General features: G+C 38.6%; 1 protein-coding gene across 9 annotated transcripts in view; it reads right to left on the bottom strand.

Moving 5' to 3' along the window:
• Positions 1–16220: 16220 nt before the first annotated feature.
• The window catches only part of LRRC28 (leucine rich repeat containing 28), a 129471-nt gene continuing 123638 nt past the window's right edge, over positions 16221–22053 (bottom strand). For 5 of the 9 annotated variants that reach the window (NM_001257772.1, XM_015143129.3, XM_077938167.1 and 2 more), the window contains 1 exon segment: positions 16221–16484. In NM_001257772.1, the coding sequence (NP_001244701.1) occupies positions 16412–16484 (73 nt within the window). In that variant the 3' untranslated portion in view covers positions 16221–16411. 9 annotated transcript variants of the gene reach the window in all.

Raw genomic sequence — 22053 nt, 5'->3', positions numbered from 1 at the left:
AAAAATCTCTTAGCTTGGGCTCTGTGCTAAGCACAAGAAAGGGACCAACATTTCTTGACTGATAATATATTAGTCATTTCTTGCAATCTGACTGTGGGACTCCAAGAATAGTATATTTTTCTGGAAGCAGTTTTAACAACCTAGAAAGCTTAATTAAGCTTTCCTGCTGCATTGTTTAAATTGAATTAGTAGCAGAAGAGTATTTTTAGAAGTGAAATGATTATTTCATGTAACAGATACATGTCTGAATATTCTTAAACCTCTATATAGGCCAAAACATAGCTAAAGAATTGACTTCACAAGTCTAAAAGTATGAGCGGTTGCTTTTACATACGTCATCACTATCATATCTATTTATTCAATTTATACCTTGAATTCTTTTTTCCTAAGTACAAAGTGAGCTGGGATTGGAAGAACTTTTAAAAGCACTTTACAAACGTGATAGGCCTGGAGTGATTTTTCAGCTCCTTCTGGTTTTGCTGGTCTGGGTGGGCTCGCTTCCTAGCTTTCAGTCTTGTTTGGATTTTTTTTTCTTTTATTCAGAGGAACCAGGATATCACTTAGTGGGGACTGCTTTGTGTATCACTTTGGATAGTAAAAGTACCTGATATGGTTTGGTGGTGTCCCCACCCAAATCTCATCCTGAATTGTAACTCCCACAATTCCCACATGTCGTGCAAGGAACCCAGTGGGAGGTGATTGAATCATGGGGGCAGGTCTTTCCCATGCTATTCTTGTGATAATGACTACATCTCAGGAGATCTGATGATATAAGGGGGAGTTTCCAGGCACAAGCTCTCTTCTCTTGTCTGCCGCCATGTGAGACACACCTTTCGCCTTCCGCGGTGATTGTGAGGCCTCCCCAGCCACATGGAACTGTAAGTCCAATAAACCTCTTTCTTTTGTACATTGCCCAGTCTCAGGTATGTCTTGATCAGCAGCATGACAATGGACTAATACGGTACCATTAAAAAGTTTTGTTATGAGGAAGCTGCAGGTTAAAATAGAAAGCAGCCATTTAACTCATGCTTTGAAGTGTGCATCTTCTCAGAAACTCGGGTGACCAAAGTGAGGTCCCAGATGGCATATTTTCAAATGAATGCTCTAGCTAGAATGGACATTTAAGGCGCTAGTGAAAAACATGACATGAAAGTGGTCCAAATGAAACTCTCAGATTTCCCTGGGTCTTTCTATATAAGTAGAATAAAGATTGTTTTGGTATTGGTAATGTGGAAAATGTAGTTTCCACCATGACTCCTGATGAAGATGACTAAAATATTGATATAAAAATAATGGGAACTGGCCAGGCACGGTGGCTCATGCCTGTAATCCCAGTACTTTGGGAGGCTGAGGCAGGCAGATCATCTGAGGTCGCGAGTTTGAGACCAGCCTGGTCAACATGGTAAAATGCCGTGTCTACTAAAAAAACACAAAAAATTAGCCAGGCGTGGTGGTGGGTGCCTCTAATCCCAGCTACTCGGGAGGCTGAGGCAGGAGAATCGCTTGAACCCAGGAGGTGAAGGTTGCAGTGAGCCGAGATTGAGCCACTGCACGCCAGCCTGGGCAACAGAGCTAGACTCCATCTCTAAATAAATAAAATAATTAAATTAAATTAAACAATGGGAACCACCTAATAGAAGTAGAGGAAGTGATCTCGAGTAGGAATCATCTACATTTGCTTGCTACAGGTTTGGCAAAGGGGCTGAGAGGGCTTCTTGGAGAAACCTGAGGGTGAGTTGGGGTGAAGCATGATGAATTCTATTTGAGGAATTTTCCACATCCTCTGAGATAGGTTTGCCAATTCAGATACATCAGTGAGATCACGCAAAGATATGGGACTGGGCAAGACTGTCCCAAAGGAAAGTGGCGTGCGAAGACAACTCCTTGAGGTGGCCACAGGCACAGGCAAAAATCAAGTTGTTGCTTGCTTTCTTTTGATACTTGTGCTATCAGATGATTCTGCTCTTTAATCTCACTTTTTCATGTTCACCTTTAGCATGAGTTTCAGTATTTCTCCATGTCTCTTCCTCTGCCAAACACTGCAAATCCAGGAACCTTTGTAAACAATCATGCACCATTTCTTCTAAATTTGTGTAGTACCTCCTTCGATTAGGGTTTTTTTGGTGACCTGCAAAATCTCCGGGCTTCCCTTCATCTTCAGCTACTCACTTAGCTTAGCTTCCTACAGGGTAAACAGAGGTGGGCTCACTTTCATTTCAGGTTTTCTAAATACTGAGTCTAAGTCTTTCTTCAGAAGAGCCATCCCCCACACCCATGGAGACACGGTCCAGGCTACTCCTACACTCAGCCTATTAGTAATCTCAGAGGCTGCTGCAGGTCAGTGCCAGGCACCAGCAAGTTGTAGGAATGTGACTGATGTTACCAATTCATAACATTTCTTTTTTCTTCTTCTTTTTTTTTTTAGATGGAGCTTTGCTCTTGTTGCCTAGGCTGGAGTGCAATGACACGATCTCAGCTCACTGCAACCTCCACCTCCTGGGTTCAAGTGATTCTCCTGCCTCAGCCTCCTAAGTAGTTGGGATTACAGGCATGCACCACCACATCCGACTAATTTTTGTATTTTTAGTAGAGACGGGGTTTCACCATATTGTTCAGGCTGGTCTCGAACTCCTGACCTCAAGTGATTCAACTGCCTCGGCCTCCCAAAGTGCTGGGATTACAGGTGTGAAACACCATAACATTTCTTTCCTTAAATTTGGATTTTCTTTCAGAGCAAACATAGGCACTGGTAAAATCATGGAAATTTGTAAGTAATGCCTTGTTACTAAAGCGGTGGTATTTCATCATCTCCCCCCATCCCCACGACCCTCTTCTTCTCTTTTTTTTCCAGTCTCTTTACTCTTCACACTTCCTAAGTCTGCGGAGTTTCTCAGCCACAAAAACTCCCCAAAGGGTGCGGCTTGCTCTTCTGCAGCTGACACAAGGACCCCTGCTGCCACCCTCATCTTCCTGATGCCATTTTCTCGGTGTTCACACAGCTCTTTCTGTGAGCTGTTCATTTTAACTAAAGCTGGACCCCATAGATTATTTTTGTAGTGACCCCTGAACAACATGCCAACTATTAATATTTTGGCCATGAATCTGATGTAAATCAATGTTGTGAATTTAATATTAAGCAAAACCTTAATTGATGAAACTCCAGCTTGTTTTGTTGTTGCTGCTTTTACATAATACGTCAAACAGAGATGGTTCTGGGAAACCTAATGAAAATTGTGTGGCCATGGCACACCAGACAGTCACACAAATAAAAATACATTTGGAATGAAATCCTATTACAAGCCTCATCATAAATGAATCTTACATTAAATAAAGAGATAACATTTTCTGGGCCGGGTATGGTGGCTCACGCCTGTAATCCCAGCAAATTGGGAGGCTGAGGCGGGTAGATCACCTGAGATCAGGAGTTCAAGACCAGCCTGGCCAACATGGTGAAACCCCATCTCTACTAAAAAAATACAAAAAAATTAGCTGGGTGTGGTGGTGTGCACCTGTAATCCAGGCTACTCAGGAGGCTGAGGCAGGAGAATCACTTGAACCCAGAGGCAGAGTTTGCAGTGAGCTGACATCATGTCACTGCAATGCAGCCTGGGCGACAAAGTGAGACTCAAAAAAAAAAAAAAAAGATAATGTTTTCCAAGATTGCTCTGGTTGAAAAGAGCTGAACTGATCATGTGTGTTTATAAAAGTAGTAGCAATTTAGTACTTGCTTGTAAAAGAATTAAATCTTCCATTTGCCTGCTCAAATAAAGTCATAGAGGAGGAAACTGGAAGAAATCGATATTTTCAAATACAAGAGAAAGCAAAAGACTTAGGTTTAAAAATATATTAAATATACATACAAATATATATTATATTAAATGATATTGGTAGACATATAATACTTTTTTGTTTTTTGTTTTTTTTTTTTTGAGATAAAGTCTCACTCTGTCGCCCAGGTTGGAGTGCAATGGCACGATCTTGGCTTACTGCAACCTCCACCTCCCGGGTTCAAGCAATTCTCCTGCCGCAGCTTCTTCAGTAGCTGGAATTACAGACACCTGCCACCACGCCCGGCTGATTTTTGTATTTTTAGTAGAGACGAGGTTTTGCCATGTTGGTCAGGCTGGTCTTGAACTCCTGACCTTAGGTGATCTGCCCACCTTGGCAAAAGTGCTGGGATTTTAGGTATGGGCCACTGCATCTGGCCAGTAGACATGTAATACTATGTAGTGATTATGTACATCTGTTTGTTGATATAGATTTTCATAATAGGTGAAGAAAGCAGGTTATAAAACTGCAGAGAAATATGCCATTTAAGTCAGACCACATATGTATGTGTAGGATTCATACGAAAGAATGAAAAGGTAGGCAAATATTCATCAAAAGAGAGGGGGATTAATGAAATTTCAAGCTTTCACTTCACACTTTTCTTTAGCCTGCAGTATTACTTTTGTAATTAGAATAAGGCTACTTTAATATGATTTAGAAACTATAAAAAATACTACATGGATAGAGAATTCCTGCAAGGAGACTGGGATTAAAGTACACTTCTGTACTAAATAAAAAAAGACCAGATCTTCCCTTTTAGGGTAGTCAATCCTGTAATTCCAGCACTTTGGGAGGACGAGGCCAGTCGTTCGAGACCAGCCTGGCCAACATGACGAAACCCTGTCTCTACTAAAAATACAAAAATTAGCTGGGTGTGGTGGCATGCACCTGTATTCTCGGCTACTCGGGAGGGTGAGGCAGGAGAATCACTTGAACCTGGGAGGAGGAGGTTGCAGTGAGCCAAGATCACTCCTCTGCACTCTAGCCTGGGAGACAGAGAGAGACTCAATCTAAAAAAAAAAGAAAAGAAAAGAAAAGAAAAAAATATTAAATAATCAATGCACAGGACTCAACAGTAATAGCTCAAAACATAACTGACCTAGATTCTTTCAAATAGCAAGATCAGATTAATAATATTATAGCTGGATTTTATATTTTTCTCTTAAAATTCTTTGCCTGCTCAATTAAAGAAAGGATACATACCCAAAGAAAGCAAGATACAACGACTGTTTTTTTATATACAATTTTAAATCCCTATCATTTATTTAAAATCTAGACGTAGCTTTTATCTATTGAATTAAACTGCATACCATCAAAGAGGGTGTAATTCTTCAGTCAATAAATCTAATGGTGCAGGTCAGTGCCAGGCACGAGAAAGTTGTAGGAGGACGTTTGGTAGATAATTCCTTCCTGTACATTTTTATTCTAAAGAATGGTACCAAAACAGTGTTGGAAACTGAGGAAAAAAGCAAATATGGCATCCAAATGCTTTACAGAGGAGTACTTCCTAGTACTTTACAGAATTTTCCATTTGATTTTATGTTCAAACACATTAATTTCATGGTGTCTTACTTTCAGCAGGTTTCAGTCCTTGAGGAGCGCTTACTAGGATGGTAATTGTTTGATCAACAGATTAAGTAAATTGGAAGACTCTCCAAGTGAAAATTTTAAATTACTGCAGTTTTGGCCTGATGCTGATGTTAACCAGCAAGAACAGAATCTGAAACCAGATGAGCTGTTAGTACTGCTTTTTCTGTTTTACAGCCACAGTGACAGCAGTTCCCTGGCTTCTGGAAGGAGTGTTGGTCTATCCAAAAAATGTACTAACAGATATGTAAAGTAAGTTGCATCTCTAGCTTTGATTTTTTAAATCGAGATATTATATACCATACACTGAATTTTACCTCAATTCGATGGTTTTCGGTACATTCACAAGGTTGTGCAACCATCACTGCTATCTAATTCCAGACCATTTTCATTGCCCCCAAAGAAACTCGATACCCATTAGCAGTTAGTACCCATTTTCTTCTCCCCTCAATTTCTGGCCAGTAGCTACTTTCTGTCCCTAGGGATTTCTTATTCTGGACATTGCATGCTAATGGAATCATACATGTGATCTTTTGTGGCTGGCTCCTTTCATTTCATTTTCACGTCATAATGTTTTCAAGGTTCATCCATGTTGTGGCATGTGTCACTAACCCATTCCTCTTTATGGTTAAATAATATTCCATCATATGGATATACTAGATTTGATTCATCCATCCATCCATTGATGGGCACTTGTTGGCTATTATGAACATTCATGCACTAGTTTTTGTGTGGATGTGTTTTCAGTTTTCTTAAGTGCCTAGAAGTGGAATTACCAGTCATGTGGTAACTCTGTTTAACCTTCTGACGCACTGCCAGACTGAGCCAGTGTGCATAGTTCACACATTCCCACCAGTAATGTATGAAAGTTTTAATTTATCCATTCTTGTCAAGGCTTATTATTCTCCACCTATTTGTTTATAGCCATCTTAGTGTGTGTAAAATGGTATCTCATGGTTTTGATTTGCATTTTCCCAGTGACTAATTATGTTGAGATCTTTTCATGTGCTTTTGGACATTTGCATATCTTCTTTGGAAAAATGTGTATTCAAATCCTTTGACCATTTTTTCTTTGAATTTTTTTTTGAGTTGTAAGAATTCTTTATATATTCTAAATACTAGACCCTTATCAGACATATAATTTGGGACAAGTTTTCCCATTCCGTGAATTGTCTTTTCACTTTCTTGATAGTGTCCTTTAGGCACAGGTTTTTAATTTTAATGAAACACAATTTATCTATTTTTTCTTTGGTTGCTTGTGCTTTTGGTGTTATATCAAATAATCAAATGCTTAGTCAGATGTCATAAAGGTTTACATCTACATTTTCTTCTAAGAGTTTATTTTCATTCTAAGACCTATTTTCATTTAGGTCTGCCATCCATTTGCAGCAATTTTTGCCTATGGTATGAAATAGGAGTTCAATTTCATTGGTTCATATGGCTATCTCACTGGCACCATTTGTTTAAAAGATTATACATTCCGTCATTGATTTGTCTTGGCACCCTCATCAAAAATAAATTGACCATAGTGTAATGGTTGATTTCTGAGATCTCAATTCTATTCCATTGATCATGTGTTTATCCTTATGCCAGCATCACATAGTCTTGATTATAGTAGATTTGTAGTAAGTTTCGAAGTGGTAAGTGTGAATCTTACAACTTTTTCTTCAAGATTATTTTGCTATTCTGGGTCCCTTGCATTTCCGTATTACTTTAGGATCAGCTTGTCCATTTCTGCAAAGAGTGCAGCTGGTATTTTGATATAAATTGTTGATCAATTTGGGGGGTATTGACATCTTAGCAATATTTTCTCCCAGTCGTGAACATGAAATTTCTTTTTTTTTTTTTTTTTTTTTTTTTGAGACGGAGTCTCGCTCTGTCGCCGGGGCTGAAATGCAGTGGCCGGATCTCAGCTCACTGCAAGCTCCGCCTACCGGGTTCATGCCATTCTCCTGCCTCAGCCTCCTGAGTAGCTGGAACTACAGGCGCTCGCCACCTCGCCCAGCTAGTTTTTTGTACTTTTCAGTAGAGACGGGGTTTCACCGTGTTAGCCAGGATGGTCTCGATCTCCTGACCTCGTGATCCGCCCGTCTCGGCCTCCCAAAGTGCTGGGATTACAGGCTTGAGCGACCGCGCCCGGCCGAAATTTCTTTATATTTATTCAAATTATCTTTGGTTTTTAATGATGTTAAATCCAAGTATTCTTTGTAATGCTGTTGTAAATGGAAATTTTTGTGTTGTTCATTGCTAATGTATAAAAATCAATGATCTTTGTATATTAATCTTGTATCCTGCAACCTCATTGGACTTATTAGCTCTAGTAATATTTTGGTGTGAATCCCTTAATATTTTTTACATACAAGATCATGTCATCTGCAAATTGTTTTACTTCTTCCTTTCCAATTTGGATGCTTTTTATTTCATCTTGCCTACTGCTTTGGCTAGAACCTCCAGTACAAGGTTGAATAGAAGTGATGAGACAGAACATCCTTGTTTCATTTGTGATCTCCGGGCGGGGGGGGAGGCTTACAGTATTTTGTGTCAACATATCAGCTATGGGTTTTTCATAGATGTCCTTTCTCAGGATGAAAAAGTCCATTTTTGGCTTTTTGAATGTTTTCGTCTAAGAGTTTTGGATTTTGCCAAATATTAAATGCTTTTTCTATACGCATTGAGATGATCATGTTGTTTTTGTCCTTTATTCTAATAATATGGTGTACTACATTGATTTCTGTATGTTGAATTTTGAATTCCTAAGATAAATCTCACTTGCTTATGGTGTATATTCCTTTCTGTATGTTGCTGGATTTAGTTTCATTAGTATTTTGTTGAGGATTTTTGCATCTATATTGAGGGCTATTGGCCTGTAGTTGTTTTCTTTGCCTGATTTCTAATGTGGGTGATACTGAATTGGGAAGGGTATCCTCCTTTTCTGTTTTTTGGAAGTTTGTGAATAATTGGTGGTATTCTGTAAATGTTTGATAGAATTCACCAGTGAAGACATCTGCTCCTGGACTTTTCCCTGTAGGAAGTTTGTTGTTTTTAAGAGATGGGAGTCTCACTCTCACCCAGGCTGGAGTGCAGTGGTGTGACAATAGCTCACTGCAGCCTTGAACTTGTGGGCTTAAGGGATGCTTCCACCTCCGCCTCCCAAGGCGCTGGGACTACAGGTGTGCACCACCACACCTATTTTTTTTTTAATTTATATATTTTTAGAGACAACGTCTCATTATGTTGCCCAGGCTGGTCTTAAACTCCTGGCCTAAAGCCATCCTTCTGCTTCAGCCTCCCAAGTAGTTGGCATTACGGGTGTTAGCCACCATGCCTGGCTGTGGGAATTTTTTGATTACTCATTAATCTCTTGTTTAGACTTATTTAAAGTTTTTATTTCTTCTTCAGTTTTGATAGTATATGTCTTTGTAGAAATTTGTCTGTGTCATCTAAGTTCCCTAATTTGTTGTCATATGAACTCTTATTTTTATTTCTGTAAGATTGGTAGTAATCTTTCATTCCTGACTTTGGTAATTTGTCTTCTCAATTTTTTTTTTTTTCTAGGCTGGCTAAGGGTGTGTCAACTTTATAAAGTGACTTTTTCTAAGAATCAGCTTTTGGTTTGATTTTCTCTATTTTTCTTTCTATCCTCTATTTCATTTATTTTGATTCTAATCCATATTATTTCTTTGTTCTGCTTGCTTTACATTTAGTTTGCTAGCCTTTTCTGGTTTCTGAAGGTTTAGAGCTAGGTTATTGATTTGAAGCTTTTAATAGAGACATTTATAGCTATACATGGTCCTTTAAGTGATGGTTTAGCTGCATCTCATAAGTTCTGGTATGTTCTGTCATTTTCATTACTCTCTTAAGGGACTTTCCTTTTCCCTTGTGATTCTTTTCTTTGACCCATTGGTTAAAAGGAGTGTACTGTTTAATTTCCACATTTTTGTAGGTTTCCCAAATAGTCTTCCAATTTTTAATTTCATCCCACTGTGGTCAGAGAACATGTTTTGCATAATTTCAACTATTAAAATTATGCCTTCTTGATGGATTGTCCCTTTTATTATGTAATGTCTTTGTCTCTACCAACAATTTTTATCTTAAGGTCTATTTTGTCTGATGTTATATCCACTCAAGCTTTTTTCTTAAAGTTTACATGTATTTTTTTCATCCTTTTACTTTCAGCCTACTTGTGTCATTGAATCTAAAGTATAATAATAATTAATTAATTAATTAATTAATTAATTAAAAAAATATTCTTACCTGCATCTGGAACAAAAGGAATTGTTAAAATAAATATGTAAAAGGAGAAAAAAAAAAAAAGAGTTTCTTAGTGGGCAGCATATAGTTGGACCATGATTTTTATCCATTCTACCACCTTTGCCTTTTGAGTGTTTAATCCATTTATGCTTAATGCAATTATTGATAAGGTAGGGTTTAGTCTGCCTTTTTTTTTTTTTTTAGTCGAGACAAGGCCTCACTATGTTATCTATGTTGGCCTTTAACTCCCAGGCTCAAGCAATCCTCCTGCTTCAGCTTCCCAAAGTGCTGGGATTATAGGCATGAGCCACTGTGACCAGCCTTGTTGTTTTCTATGTTTTTTTGTTCCTTTATTCCTCCATTACTTCCATGTCTTTTCTTAGCAGCTATTTTCTAGTGTACCATTTTCTTTGTTGTAACTTTTACTATATATTCTCTAGCTATTTTCTTAGTGTTTTCCCTGAGGATTATAACATTTCGATTTATAACAACCTAGTTTGGAATAATGCTACTTCAACAGTATAGAAAAATTTTCTTCCTCTGTAACTCTTTTCCCTCCGCCTTCCTTTGTAATGTTGTCATACAAATTGTTTTTTCACTTTGTGCCCAGATTTTTAATTATTGTTTTATGCCGTTGCCTCAAATCAGATAGGAGGAAAATAAGTTACCAAAATGCATTCATACTGCCTTTTGTATTTACCAATATAGCTACCTTTATCAGTGCTATTTCTTCATGTGCATTTGAGTTACTATTATCTTTTCATTTCAGCCTTAAGTTCTCTGTATATTATTTCTTGTAGAGCAACCTTTCTAATAAATTCTGTTTTTATCTGGGCATGACCTAATCATTTCTGAAGGATAGTTTTGCTGGAAATAGAATGCTTATTTGATAGTCATTCACTTTCAGCACTTGGAATACGTCATCTCACTGTTTTCTACACTCCATAGTTTCTGATGAAGATCCCTAGCACATGAGTCACTTCTCTCTTTGCTTCCAAGATTCTTTGGACAGTGTGATTTTGTATCCAGGCATGAATCTCTGAGTTTATACTACTCAAGGTTCATTGAGCTTCTTGGGTATGCAAACCAATGCTTTTCATCACATTTCAGTTTTTGGCCATTATTTTTTCCCCAATATTCTACCTCTTTCTCTCCTCTCTTCTGGGACTCCAATTATGCATATATTGGTATGCATGATGGTGTGCCACAGGTCTCTGAGGCTCTATTCATTTTTCTTTATTCTTTTTTCTGTTTCTCAGACTAGATAGAGTTCTTCTCATGAATTTTTCAATTCAGTTATTGTATTTTCAACTTCATGATTTATATTTGGTTCTTTTAAAAATAATTTTTCATTTTCTATTTAGTGAGACATTTTCATACTTTTAGTTCTTTACACATAATTTTTCTTTAGTTCTCTGAACCTACTTAAAATAGCCAATTTAAAGTCTTCATCTAAAAATCCAATGTCTAGACTTCCTCAGGTGCAGTTTCTATTTTTTATTCCTCCCATATATGGAACATACTTTCTTCTTTATGTGTCTCATAATTTTTCTGTGGAAAACTGGACATTTCAAAGAACAATGTGGCAACTCTGGAAATCATACTTACCTTTTTATCTCCTTGCTAAGGGTTTGATGTACTTGCTGAGTTTTTGGCTTGTTTAGTGACTATTCTGAACTAATTGGGTAAAGTCTATATTCTTTATAGTGCATGGACACTGAAGTCTCTGCTAGGGTCGTTTAGTGGTCAGCTAATGATTGGACGGAAATTTCCCTAAACATTACCAAGGGAGTTTTCTTACTGTGCTACGTCTCCAAGTCTGTACTAAGGGCTCTGGGTGCCTGTTGGGGCACCCCTTCAACACTGAGCCAGGAAGGCGACAGGAAGGAAGCTGCCTTTGGCCTCACTTTCTGCTTGTGTGTCAAGGTCAACCTACGGTGACAGCTCAAGATATTCTTAAGTCTTTCCTGAGCAGGAGTATAACCCTTGGCATATGCAAAGCTCTATACATACACATGACCATCTAAATTCCTAAGAATACCAGAACTTTTTGAGGTCCTTATGGACATCTCATTCCCTAGCTTTTCCTTTTACGTTTTTGGTTAGCCTATTGTCTGCTCCAAGGGTTGGCCACCACTTGAGGCAACCACAAAATTAACCAATTGCCTCTGAGTCTTTCTTGATTAACGTCCCTGGGAAAAAGGCTTTTCACACCTGGCAAGCTCCAATCTGGTAAAATAAAGACAGTCTTGCAAATGAGGTCTTCCAGGGACCTGCCTGACAGGTCAAATAATGACAATTCTCTGGGAATGAGGCTTTAAAGGAGTTCTAAGTCCATTCTGCCCCCTCTAGTGGCTCCCAGGCTGCTACTTTTCACCTTCATTGTATACTGTTGGTTTTCAAGGATACAATAGAGATGGAAGGGGGAGATATCTCGTTGTTCATACCGAGATTCAATAATTTCTCTTGAATAAATACTCCACCATTGATATTCTGAGCATTCACATGGTTCAAGCTCAATTATTCTATAAACTGCAGTAACTGAGAGAGGCAACCAAACTGGATGAAGTATGAGTTTTTAGCCACACTCCAAATGAATGTTGCCATAATTTTTCAGAGGCCTCGACAATCCTTTCATTATGTATCTATTTTAAAAATCTTGGATCATTAAGACTCAAAAATCACCATAAGAAACAAAACCTGATATTCTTTAACACAGGTAGCAACGATAATCCACACTTGTTGAGTGGAAAAAAACCCAGCTAACCCTTGAAAGTCTCTTAATTACATATAGAAATAATGTCCAAATGCTACGCCTTCTGCCCAGCCACCACACTGGCTGCTATACTTTCCGTCTCCAAAGTACAAGGGGACCACACATACAGTCATGCTTCAAAGGCTGTGAAGCAAGCTCTTTTCCTGACCAAGAATGTCAGTCACTTGGCTATGATCAATCCCTTTCCTAGAGACACCGGCATCACTTTCAGATCTATTAGCTGATGACACAGGAAGGTAGTTCCTCCCTGTAGGCACAGTGAGACTTGAATGATTTTTTTTTTTTTTTTGAGACAGAGTCTCACTCTGTTGCCCAGGCTGGATTGTAATGGTGTGATCTCAGCTCACTGCAACCTCTGCGTGACGGGTTCAAGCAATTCTCCTGCCTCAGCCTCCCGAGTAACTGGGACTACAGGTGTGCGCCACTATGCCTGGCTAATTTTTTGTATCTTTAGTAGAGACGGGGTTTCACCATGCTGGTCAGGCTGGTCTCAAACTCCTGACCTCAGGTGATCTGCCATCCTCGGCCTCCCAAAGTGCTGGGATTACAGGCGTGAGCCACTGCTGAGACTTGATTTTTAGACAGACATAGAGCTATTTCAAAATACAAACTTTATAAAAACCCCCTTTGTTTGAAGCACAGACAAGATATTCACTGAGTTTCTGGGAAAATGTATGAGAACTTCAAGAGGAGCAAGCAGGAGTGAATGAAAACCACAAAAATGAAGGCATAATAAAATGAGCAGGGTAATGTAAGGATCCATTTAAAGAGTCTTGAAGAGAGTGTGTTTATGAGTCTGTGAAATGAATTTACATCTCAATTTTTAATTGTATCAGGTTGCATTAGTGTTGGTCCAGTTAGAAATCCATGTTCATAAATCATCATAATACAAATGTTTTGATTTATGCTGAGGCAATGTATTAAGTACTTTATAGCAAAGATTAGAATTTCTGATTTTTCATTCAGGAAAGAGAAACAACTTTACTACTAATAATTTTAAAAACTGGCTTTGAAAGTCCCCAGAGACTACAAAATAGTTATGTATTTTAGAGAAAATTATACGCAGAGCCTCATAAGCCAACTGGTGTTGAAGCCTTTTTTTTTCCTAGACTGTAAAGATTTTAATTTGTAATGCTCAATGTAAAACAGGAGTGAATTACACTAGTCAGACAAGCTGGAGTGTGAAAGGTCTTAGTGAAGCACAATGACCAAAAGATGTTTAATGTACACCTCACTTTTCCATAAGAGAAGGGCCAGGTAACAAAGAAGTACATCACTCTTATCCGTTAGCCGGAGTGGATCCTCCGCCCAGGCCAGGGCTCTTTTGAATAGGGATCATTTAATTATTGTGTATTTTAAGAGTGTGCTCAAAACATGTATTAACTGAAGATGCAGCATTTCATCCATACAATGTTATGTAATTAAGGTTTTTGGTATGATAACAATTGGACATACTGATGAACACTGATAGGGTAATCCACTAAAATGGGCCCCCTTTGCACTACATCATATGAAGGCCTATGCTCATGAGGCTATCCTGGACTTTAAAATTTACCACTAACCACACGAGAGCTCACTGAAGTAAACTTACCTGAATAGAGATACTTTCCAAGTAGCTCACTTTTTTTGCATTACTATTATTGTGTGAAATACTTTTCTACCTAGCGTAACTGTTGCTCAGAAAACAACATATATAGTAACTTCAGACTTGCTTTTCTGCAAAGTTTTGGACACAATTCAAATATACAGCATGTAGGCAAATTTTCCCCAGTTGATAACACTCCTTTATAATATCAAAAGATTAAGAATGACATCGATGAATCCAGCATAAAATTTCCACAATGAACAGCACCAGGGAAACCATTTAAGTTCCACTTCTCATCAATTAAGTTCAGGTGCTATACCCAAGGATTAAGGTTGAGACTGCCCAAAGGTTGTCTGCCTAGCCCACTGCTGTTGTTTAACACACCGTAGTTAGGTAGAGAAAGAATGCTTGGATTATAAGCATCTTTGTAAAATTTCAAACAAGGTAAAACTAATGTATTACCTTATCACAATGAGAGTCCTGAATACCAAGTTAGCACATTTCATAGCTCCATTCCATGACATATGATTGTAGAGGATGAAATAGAAAAATGTAGCAAGACATTTACTGTCACTTAAATGATAGGTAGCAGTCACTTAGGCCTGAAGCACAATTGTGAAGTTTCATGCCACATTTTCACTGGCTAACTTATATGCATGTAGAGGTTATGTTAAAACTTCAGTTATTCCAAAGGATGAAAGTGTTACCTTTTGATACAGATCTTCAGTTCCTATTTTACTATAAGCCTTTGAAATGTTAAGGCTGAATAGATCAAGTTATGAAAAGGGACAAGAGGAAGTAAGAACAGTGCAGATACAGTGGGAACACATGGTAACTTTCTGCCTTCTCCATTCTACGTGGATGGTGTGCTTTCCGGGCAGCAGGTGGTGTGACTGTAAAAAGATCACACATTTGTCAGTAACTATGTAGGATTTTTGGCACTGTTAGAGCGTAGCATTATAAAGTCAGGGCGGCTAATAAAAATTCCATCAACCAAATTTTTGATAAGTCTGAAATTTAAAAAATATAATTTTTCTACCAAGAAAATCCTTAGTTCTCCATTCAGCCCTTTTAGAAAACTTACATCATTAAAAAACATTTTAAAAAAAGAATCACTTCACAGCAACCAGATGAACATCTGGCAGCAAAGCAACATTAAAATGCCATCCTTTGAAAGGAAGAGCAAATACGTGACTCCTTCATGAAGAGCAGTTCTTTCTGGCAGGGTGGAGGCTCACAGACTTTCTGTTTATGGACTTTTGCAGAAGTCCAAGGCTGAATTTGGACCTGCTTTTCCTGTATTTTCTCAGTTGCATCTGGACAGTATGCTAAGTATACAAGAAACGAGGGTCAAAATGAAGACAATGTCATGCATCAGGTGACCAAGTAAATGTGCACAGCTTGTACTTAGAATCATTCTGTTAAAAACTAGTAGTGGAAGTAGCTGAAGCCTGTCTTTCACGTGTGACAAAAATATTTCAAAGTCAGTATAAACTTAATCATAAACCCATCAAAAAAGAACACTGAGGTCTTATTTCAATGTGTGTTTTCTCCCCCCTTTCTCATTGTATGGAAACTGTTTATATTGAGAAAGAAAAAAAAATCAGATCCTGTAAAGCTTCAAATATTCCTCAAATTCTTCTCATATAAAAAAAACTTATCAGAAAAATAAAAAATTTCAAAATCATTTTTCTGCAAACATTTTTAAAAAATAAGAAGTGTATTTTATTACAATCTACATTTTTGTTTTTAAAATCCCTCACAAAAGTCTGTTGCTACATTGTAAAACTTATAAACAAGGCTGGAACTTCCAGAGGGTGTGTGCTCTGGGATCCTCACTGAGCCTCCATGGGAGCCTCACTTTGCCGCCAACTCAGGCACCCCACCCTGCTACTCAAGACCATTGAGGCCATGGGGTTTTCTGAAACTCCTCAAAAACTAACAAGTTTCCATTGGAGACACTGTGGAGAATATGCTCTCAGGGAAATAACTCTCTGGGGAAAACAAGGGAGAGGAGAGGAAGCATCATTGAAGGTATGCGTGTTCAAAAGGGAATCTGGCTAGATTATCAAATCACTGTTTTCCAGGCACCTGAAACTTGCTTTAAATTAGATTTGAGGAGGCCCATCAATCTAAATGGTTTGTGTAAAAGACACACTCACATAAAAAGGAAAAACACAGAAGACAAACGGGTCCTTAATTTGGGGGATATATTCCAACTTGGGGGAAGGGTGAAGGCATTTTAGCTCTGAAGCTCAATCACGACATTTCCAGAGAGTTCTGCAGTGCCCCCGCATTGGACAGGACAGAATGGAAGAGTGTGCTGGACTGGCTGGATTCCCCAGTGTCAAGCTGGCAGCGCTCCTGAGGCTCTTGAGTGTTTATCAACTCAGCAGGTCAAAAGTCTGCAGACACTGGGTGGAGCAGCAGTAAGCCACAAAACTAACAGTTGTCCTCCTGGAAGGGGAAAAGGAGAGAATAACACTGTGAGTTCAAGATTAAAGTCTCTGATTCTTTCTGTTGAAAACTGTCTCTTTTTTTTTTCTTTGTTAAAATGGAGGATTAGCCATGGTCGACAAACTGCATAATAGAAATTTAAATTTCCTTTTAAAACTGAGCACTGGAATCAGGTGAAGTATATACATGTGAATGTTCATTTTAATAGCAGTGTTCAGAGGATATACTATCCCTAAAGCAGAAACTAAGAAAAAAAAAATCTTTTCCACTTTACGTTTTGAATTCTGCTTACTAGAACCAACAGTGCAATCATAGAATTTGAAGTCCATTATAAAAATCATGTAACAGAAAATGTCACCAATTTAGCCAGAACACATATATACCAGAGCTTAAACAACATAATTTTAAGGAATTTATCCTACAAATATATGTATACACATAGATTGCTCATAGAGGTCATTTCAGAATCTGAATAATACAGTTCAAAGGTCTTCCCACATATCAGAGGTTTGGGCACCTTTGTGCAGTGAGTCACAAACTCCAGGGGGCCTCCGACTCACTCTGGACAGTTTCAGCTGCTAGATGCCTTGTTTTCCTGCCAGAAGTGCTATCCTCTGGTAGGGGGAGAACAGTCTCTTGTTGTTTCCACAAGACCCCCTGTGCTAATTGTCTTCTATTTCCTCACCCCCAACACAGTCCGCCTTTCTCTGTGGCCCAGGAAGGGGACCTCTGTAGACTTTACCAGCAAAGCTGCCTCAACTCCAGCTTCTGGTTAGGCCAGTGGGAGGCACCAGCAGAAGGCACCAGCAGGGGGCTGAAGGACAGGAAGAGGGAAAGTTGAGTATTTCCACCCCACTTCCTCTCTACCTCTGGGACTGGAGATTCTATCAGGCAGGCCCCCTTTGCCACCTCTGGTTCTTGCCAGGCTCCAGAGCTCCCTTTGCCCTTCAGGCCCAAGGATTAAGCATGGTAAGGGCTTCCTAATGCTGTGAGTCCCTGTGTGCCTCATTATCCTTCTGGATGCTCTGCACCCTGCCCAAACTTCAGCCAATTGCCCTTCTTCACTGATTTCTCTTCAAAGTCTCAGCCAAATGTGCATTTTGTTTTTCAGCCCTGATGAATACAGTATGTGTTATGAGAAGTGGCCCAACAAAGCAGCTCATCCAAGTGACATTCTGAGGTTGGGCTGGTGAGTACATGAATGGCTTTCTTACTAGGGAGAAGTGGGACCCTGCTAATCTGTAGCATGTGGTGGCATCGCAGTTACTCAAATATCACTGGAACAGAAGGTAACAGGAGGGCAAGGCATTGGGACAGCAAGTGGCTGTGGCACTTGATTGCTATGGCATCATGGTGATTCCAAGTTTGTGGGGTGAGATGACTTCTTTTGACTGTGCTGAAGAGATTCCGAAAAGAAAATGATAAGCTTAGTCCTTGAGATCTCAACTCAAAGCATGGGTAGAGAATCAGAAAGTTTTTATGGTGGCCTTAAATGAATCCTTATTTTATGAATCTGCAAGGGACATGGCTGAAGCTAAATGTAGAGGTTTCAGGATCACATGCCAGATAAAGATATATTTATGCTAAGTCTCTTATGCTAAAGTAAAAGATGCTGTTGGGAAAGAGTGGGAACTTGAGACTTAATATGGGAGCCTCTAGACAGGCACAAATCTAAGAGCCTTGACTCTCTAGCACCTCTAAACATTTCTTCATATCAGAAACAGATCTTTCCACCTTCTACGAAAACTAGCATTCCCTTGGGTACAAATGTTTCAATGGCTTCCTCTGTGGTGGTTATCTAAAAACTTTTCAGGACCCACCACCATCAATACTCATCGCCTCTAGGGCCAAAAAGGGTAAAATCCTAGCATGATCCAGAGATCACTGCAAGGTCTACTCCTGGAGGAAATCATGTACATGCTGATGGAGTTGCAGGATCTTGTCAAACTATATTAGCAGGAACCTGGAGGGCACACATGGAAATGGATTCTAAGTATATTAGCCAGCAAGAATGAATGTAAGATTGGATCAGGCCAACAGGGGTACTTCACCTATACCTCAGAATATGATACATTAAGCACCTGGGAGTGGTTAACAGAAGGCTTGACTCATTGGAGGCCAACAGCCGATGAGACAGCTGTGCTAGACTCCCCTTGCAGATTCTAGAGGGAGGATAAATGGAAATGCAGAGAGGACCCAAGGTGGCGGACCCTGCTCAGCCACCTCCTGAAAATCTCCAGGAGGGCCAAGAAGTCTTTTCTTCCCTAAGGCTAAATATATTTGCAAGGGGGAATACAAACTGGAAGTAGCAAGCACCCTTGATGCCTCAATAGATACATGATTATCAGAGGTGAGAGAGAAATCCTGCAAGAGTTCACATGCCTGCTACATCAGTGCAGTTTCAAATGGAAAAGAAGAGTTATATCCAGAACTGCCCACTACAGAGAAACAGATACACACTTGGTGGATCCCTCTGGATTTCGGGAGAAAATATATTTCGGTGGGAACTTCTGGTTCCACCAAGATGGGGTAGGCCCCATTCTTCCCAGGTCTTCTCCACTACACCTGAAACACTCTGAACAAAATACAACAAATAAGCACAGGCAAGCTCTGAAAGGGAGAATGAAGGCAGACAGCCCAGGGACAGAGGGACTTGAGGAACAACGCAGTGCTGGCGAGTTCCCTGGGTACCTTATTGCTCTCTATATCTTAAATAGAATGCTGTAGAAACCTCCAATCCAGAACCAGTAACATGCCCAGATGAAATTGGCTCCAAGTAAAGTAAGCCAAAGGCCAGGGATAGGAAAATCTACAGAGACAGAAAGTAGATAAGCAGTTGCCTAGAGCTAGATATGATGGGGATAGAGGGACAGGGGCAAGAGCTAAGTGTTTAGGGTTTCCCTTAGGGAGAGAAAATGTTCTGAAATGGATTAGGGTGAGGGTTGCACATATCACTGAATGTACTAAGAAACACTGAATTGTATACTTTAAATGGATGAAACTATATGATATGTGAATTATCTCAATAAAGCTGTTAAGAAATAATAGAGATGAAAGGAGAAATAGATAAATCCATAAATAGAGTCGGGGACTTCAATACCTTACTCTCAGCAACTGATAGAATTACTAGATAGAAAATTAGTACAAGTACAGAAAAACTGAACAACACAATAAAAAAAAATCTGACATATACAGAATACTATCCAACAGTGGCAGAATATACGTTGTTTTTCTCAAATGCCCATGGACCATATACCAAGTCACAGCTGAAATCTGCCTACGTGGACAGAGCTGCTAGAGCCATAAACTGGTAGGAACACTTAAATGAGAATGTTTACAAAATGTGGGCAAAAAACCACACCTTAAAAAATTTAAAAGGTATCATACAAATTATGTTCTCAAACTACAAGGGAATTAAACTAGAAATAATAAAAGATAGCTGGAAAATTCCTAGATATTTGGAAATTAAACAACTTAATTCTAAATATTTAGGTGAAAGAAGAAATCTGAAGAGAAATAAAACAAATTTTCAACTAAATGAAAATGAAATACAAGTTATCAAAAAGTAATAGGATGCAGCCAAAGCAGTACTTAAAGGGAAACTTATAGTACTAAATACACATGTTAGAAAAGAAAGGTCTAAAATTAATAACTCATATTTCTACCAGGAAACTACAGAATGAAGAACAATTTAAGTTTAAAGCAAGGGAAAAAATCATAGAGTATGTTCTTTGACTATAATAGAATCAAACTAGAAACCAATAACAAAAAGACAAGAGGAAAATCTTCAAACATATAGAAATTAAACACCACAGTTCTTTGACCCATGGATCAAATGACCACACTTTCGCAGGTCAAAAGGAAATATCAAAGGAACTTAAAACATACACAAACTGAACGAAGATGAAAATACGATTCAAAAATCAAAGATTTTGGTACATAGCTAGAAGACAGCAGTGCTGAGGGAAATTTATATCACTAAATGCTTACATTACAAAGAAGCTTAGATTATTGATTTGAGACTTTTCCTCTTTTATAATGTAAGTACTTAGTGCTATAAATGTCCTCTTTTAGCTTTTAAAAACCTAAAAAAAGAAAATAAGCCCAAAGCAAGCAGAATAATACCAAACAATGAGGAGAAACCAATGAAATCAACCACTAGGATTATGAATAACAATAAAACTGATAAATCTTGAGCAAGACTGACAAAGATAAAAAGAGAGAACACACGAATTAATATTAGAAATGAAGCAGATGATATCACCACAGATCCTACAGCCATTAAAAAGATGTATAGGAATACCAGGGACAACTGTATACTAATAAATCTGACAACTTACAAGAAACAGTCTAGTGTCTAGAAAACTACAAACTACCAAAACTCAACTGTGATGAAATAGACAACCTGAATAGTCCTACAACCATTAAATAAATTGAATTTATAATTTAAAAAAGAAAACAAATTTCCCTGCCCAGATGGTTTCACTGAAGAATTCTAACAAAGAGTAAAAAAATAAATTTTTGAAAAGTTTTACACAATTTCTTCAGGAAAAAACAGAAGAAGAGGAACACTTCCTAACTCATTTAATGAGGCCAGTATTATCCTGACTCCAGAACCAGACAAGGATAATACAAAAACAGAAAATTACAGACCAACATCTTTCATGAACAAAGATTTTTAAATCTTCAACAAAGTATTAACAAATTAAAGAAATGTACAAAAAGAATTACATACCATGATCAAGTGGGAGTTATTCCAGGCATGTGAGGCTAGTTCAATATTTGATAATCAGTATCACCCGCCACATCAACAGGCAAAAGAAAAACCATATGATTATATCAATGGACTCAGAAGAAGCATTTAACAAAATAGAACACTTTTTCATGATTAAAACTCTCAGAAAACTACATAGAGAGGAAATCTTCCTTAATTTAATAAAGAGAACATACCAAAAACCCATACTTATCAGTAGGGTTAACACATTATACTTAAGAGATTATATTATACTTAACATATTATATATACTATTATAGTTAACACATTATACTTAACAGTGAAAGGCTGAGTGTTTTCCCTTTAAGATTGGGAACAAGGCAGCTGGGCGCGGTGGCTCACGCCTGTAATCCCAGCACTTTGGGAGGTGGAGGCAGGCGGATCACGAGGTCAGGTGATCAAGACCATCCTGGCTAACATGGTGAAACCCCGTCTCTACTAAAACTACAAAAAAATTTAGCCAGGTGTGGTGGCAGGCACCTGTGGTCCCAGCTACTTGGGAGGCTGAGGCAGGAGAATGATGTGAACCCAAGAGGCAGAGCTTGCAGTGAGCTGAGATCACGCCACTGCACTCCAGCCTGGGTGACAGAGTGAGACTCTATCTCAAAAAAAAAAAAAAAAAAAAGATTGGTAACAAGACAACAAGGCAAGGATGTCTATTTTCACAACCTTAGTCAGCACAGTACTTGAAGTTCTAACCGCTGCAATAAGGCAAGAAAAAGAAATAAAGGCATACAGATTGGAAGGGAAGAAATAAAACCACTCCTTAGCAGACAGCATGACATGATTTTCTAT

The sequence above is a fragment of the Macaca mulatta genome, chromosome 7 (genome assembly GCF_049350105.2).
Source record: "Macaca mulatta isolate MMU2019108-1 chromosome 7, T2T-MMU8v2.0, whole genome shotgun sequence".
Taxonomy (NCBI): Eukaryota; Metazoa; Chordata; class Mammalia; order Primates; family Cercopithecidae; genus Macaca; species Macaca mulatta.
Note: the sequence above shows the minus strand (reverse complement) of the source record. Positions and strands in the feature narration are given on the sequence as shown.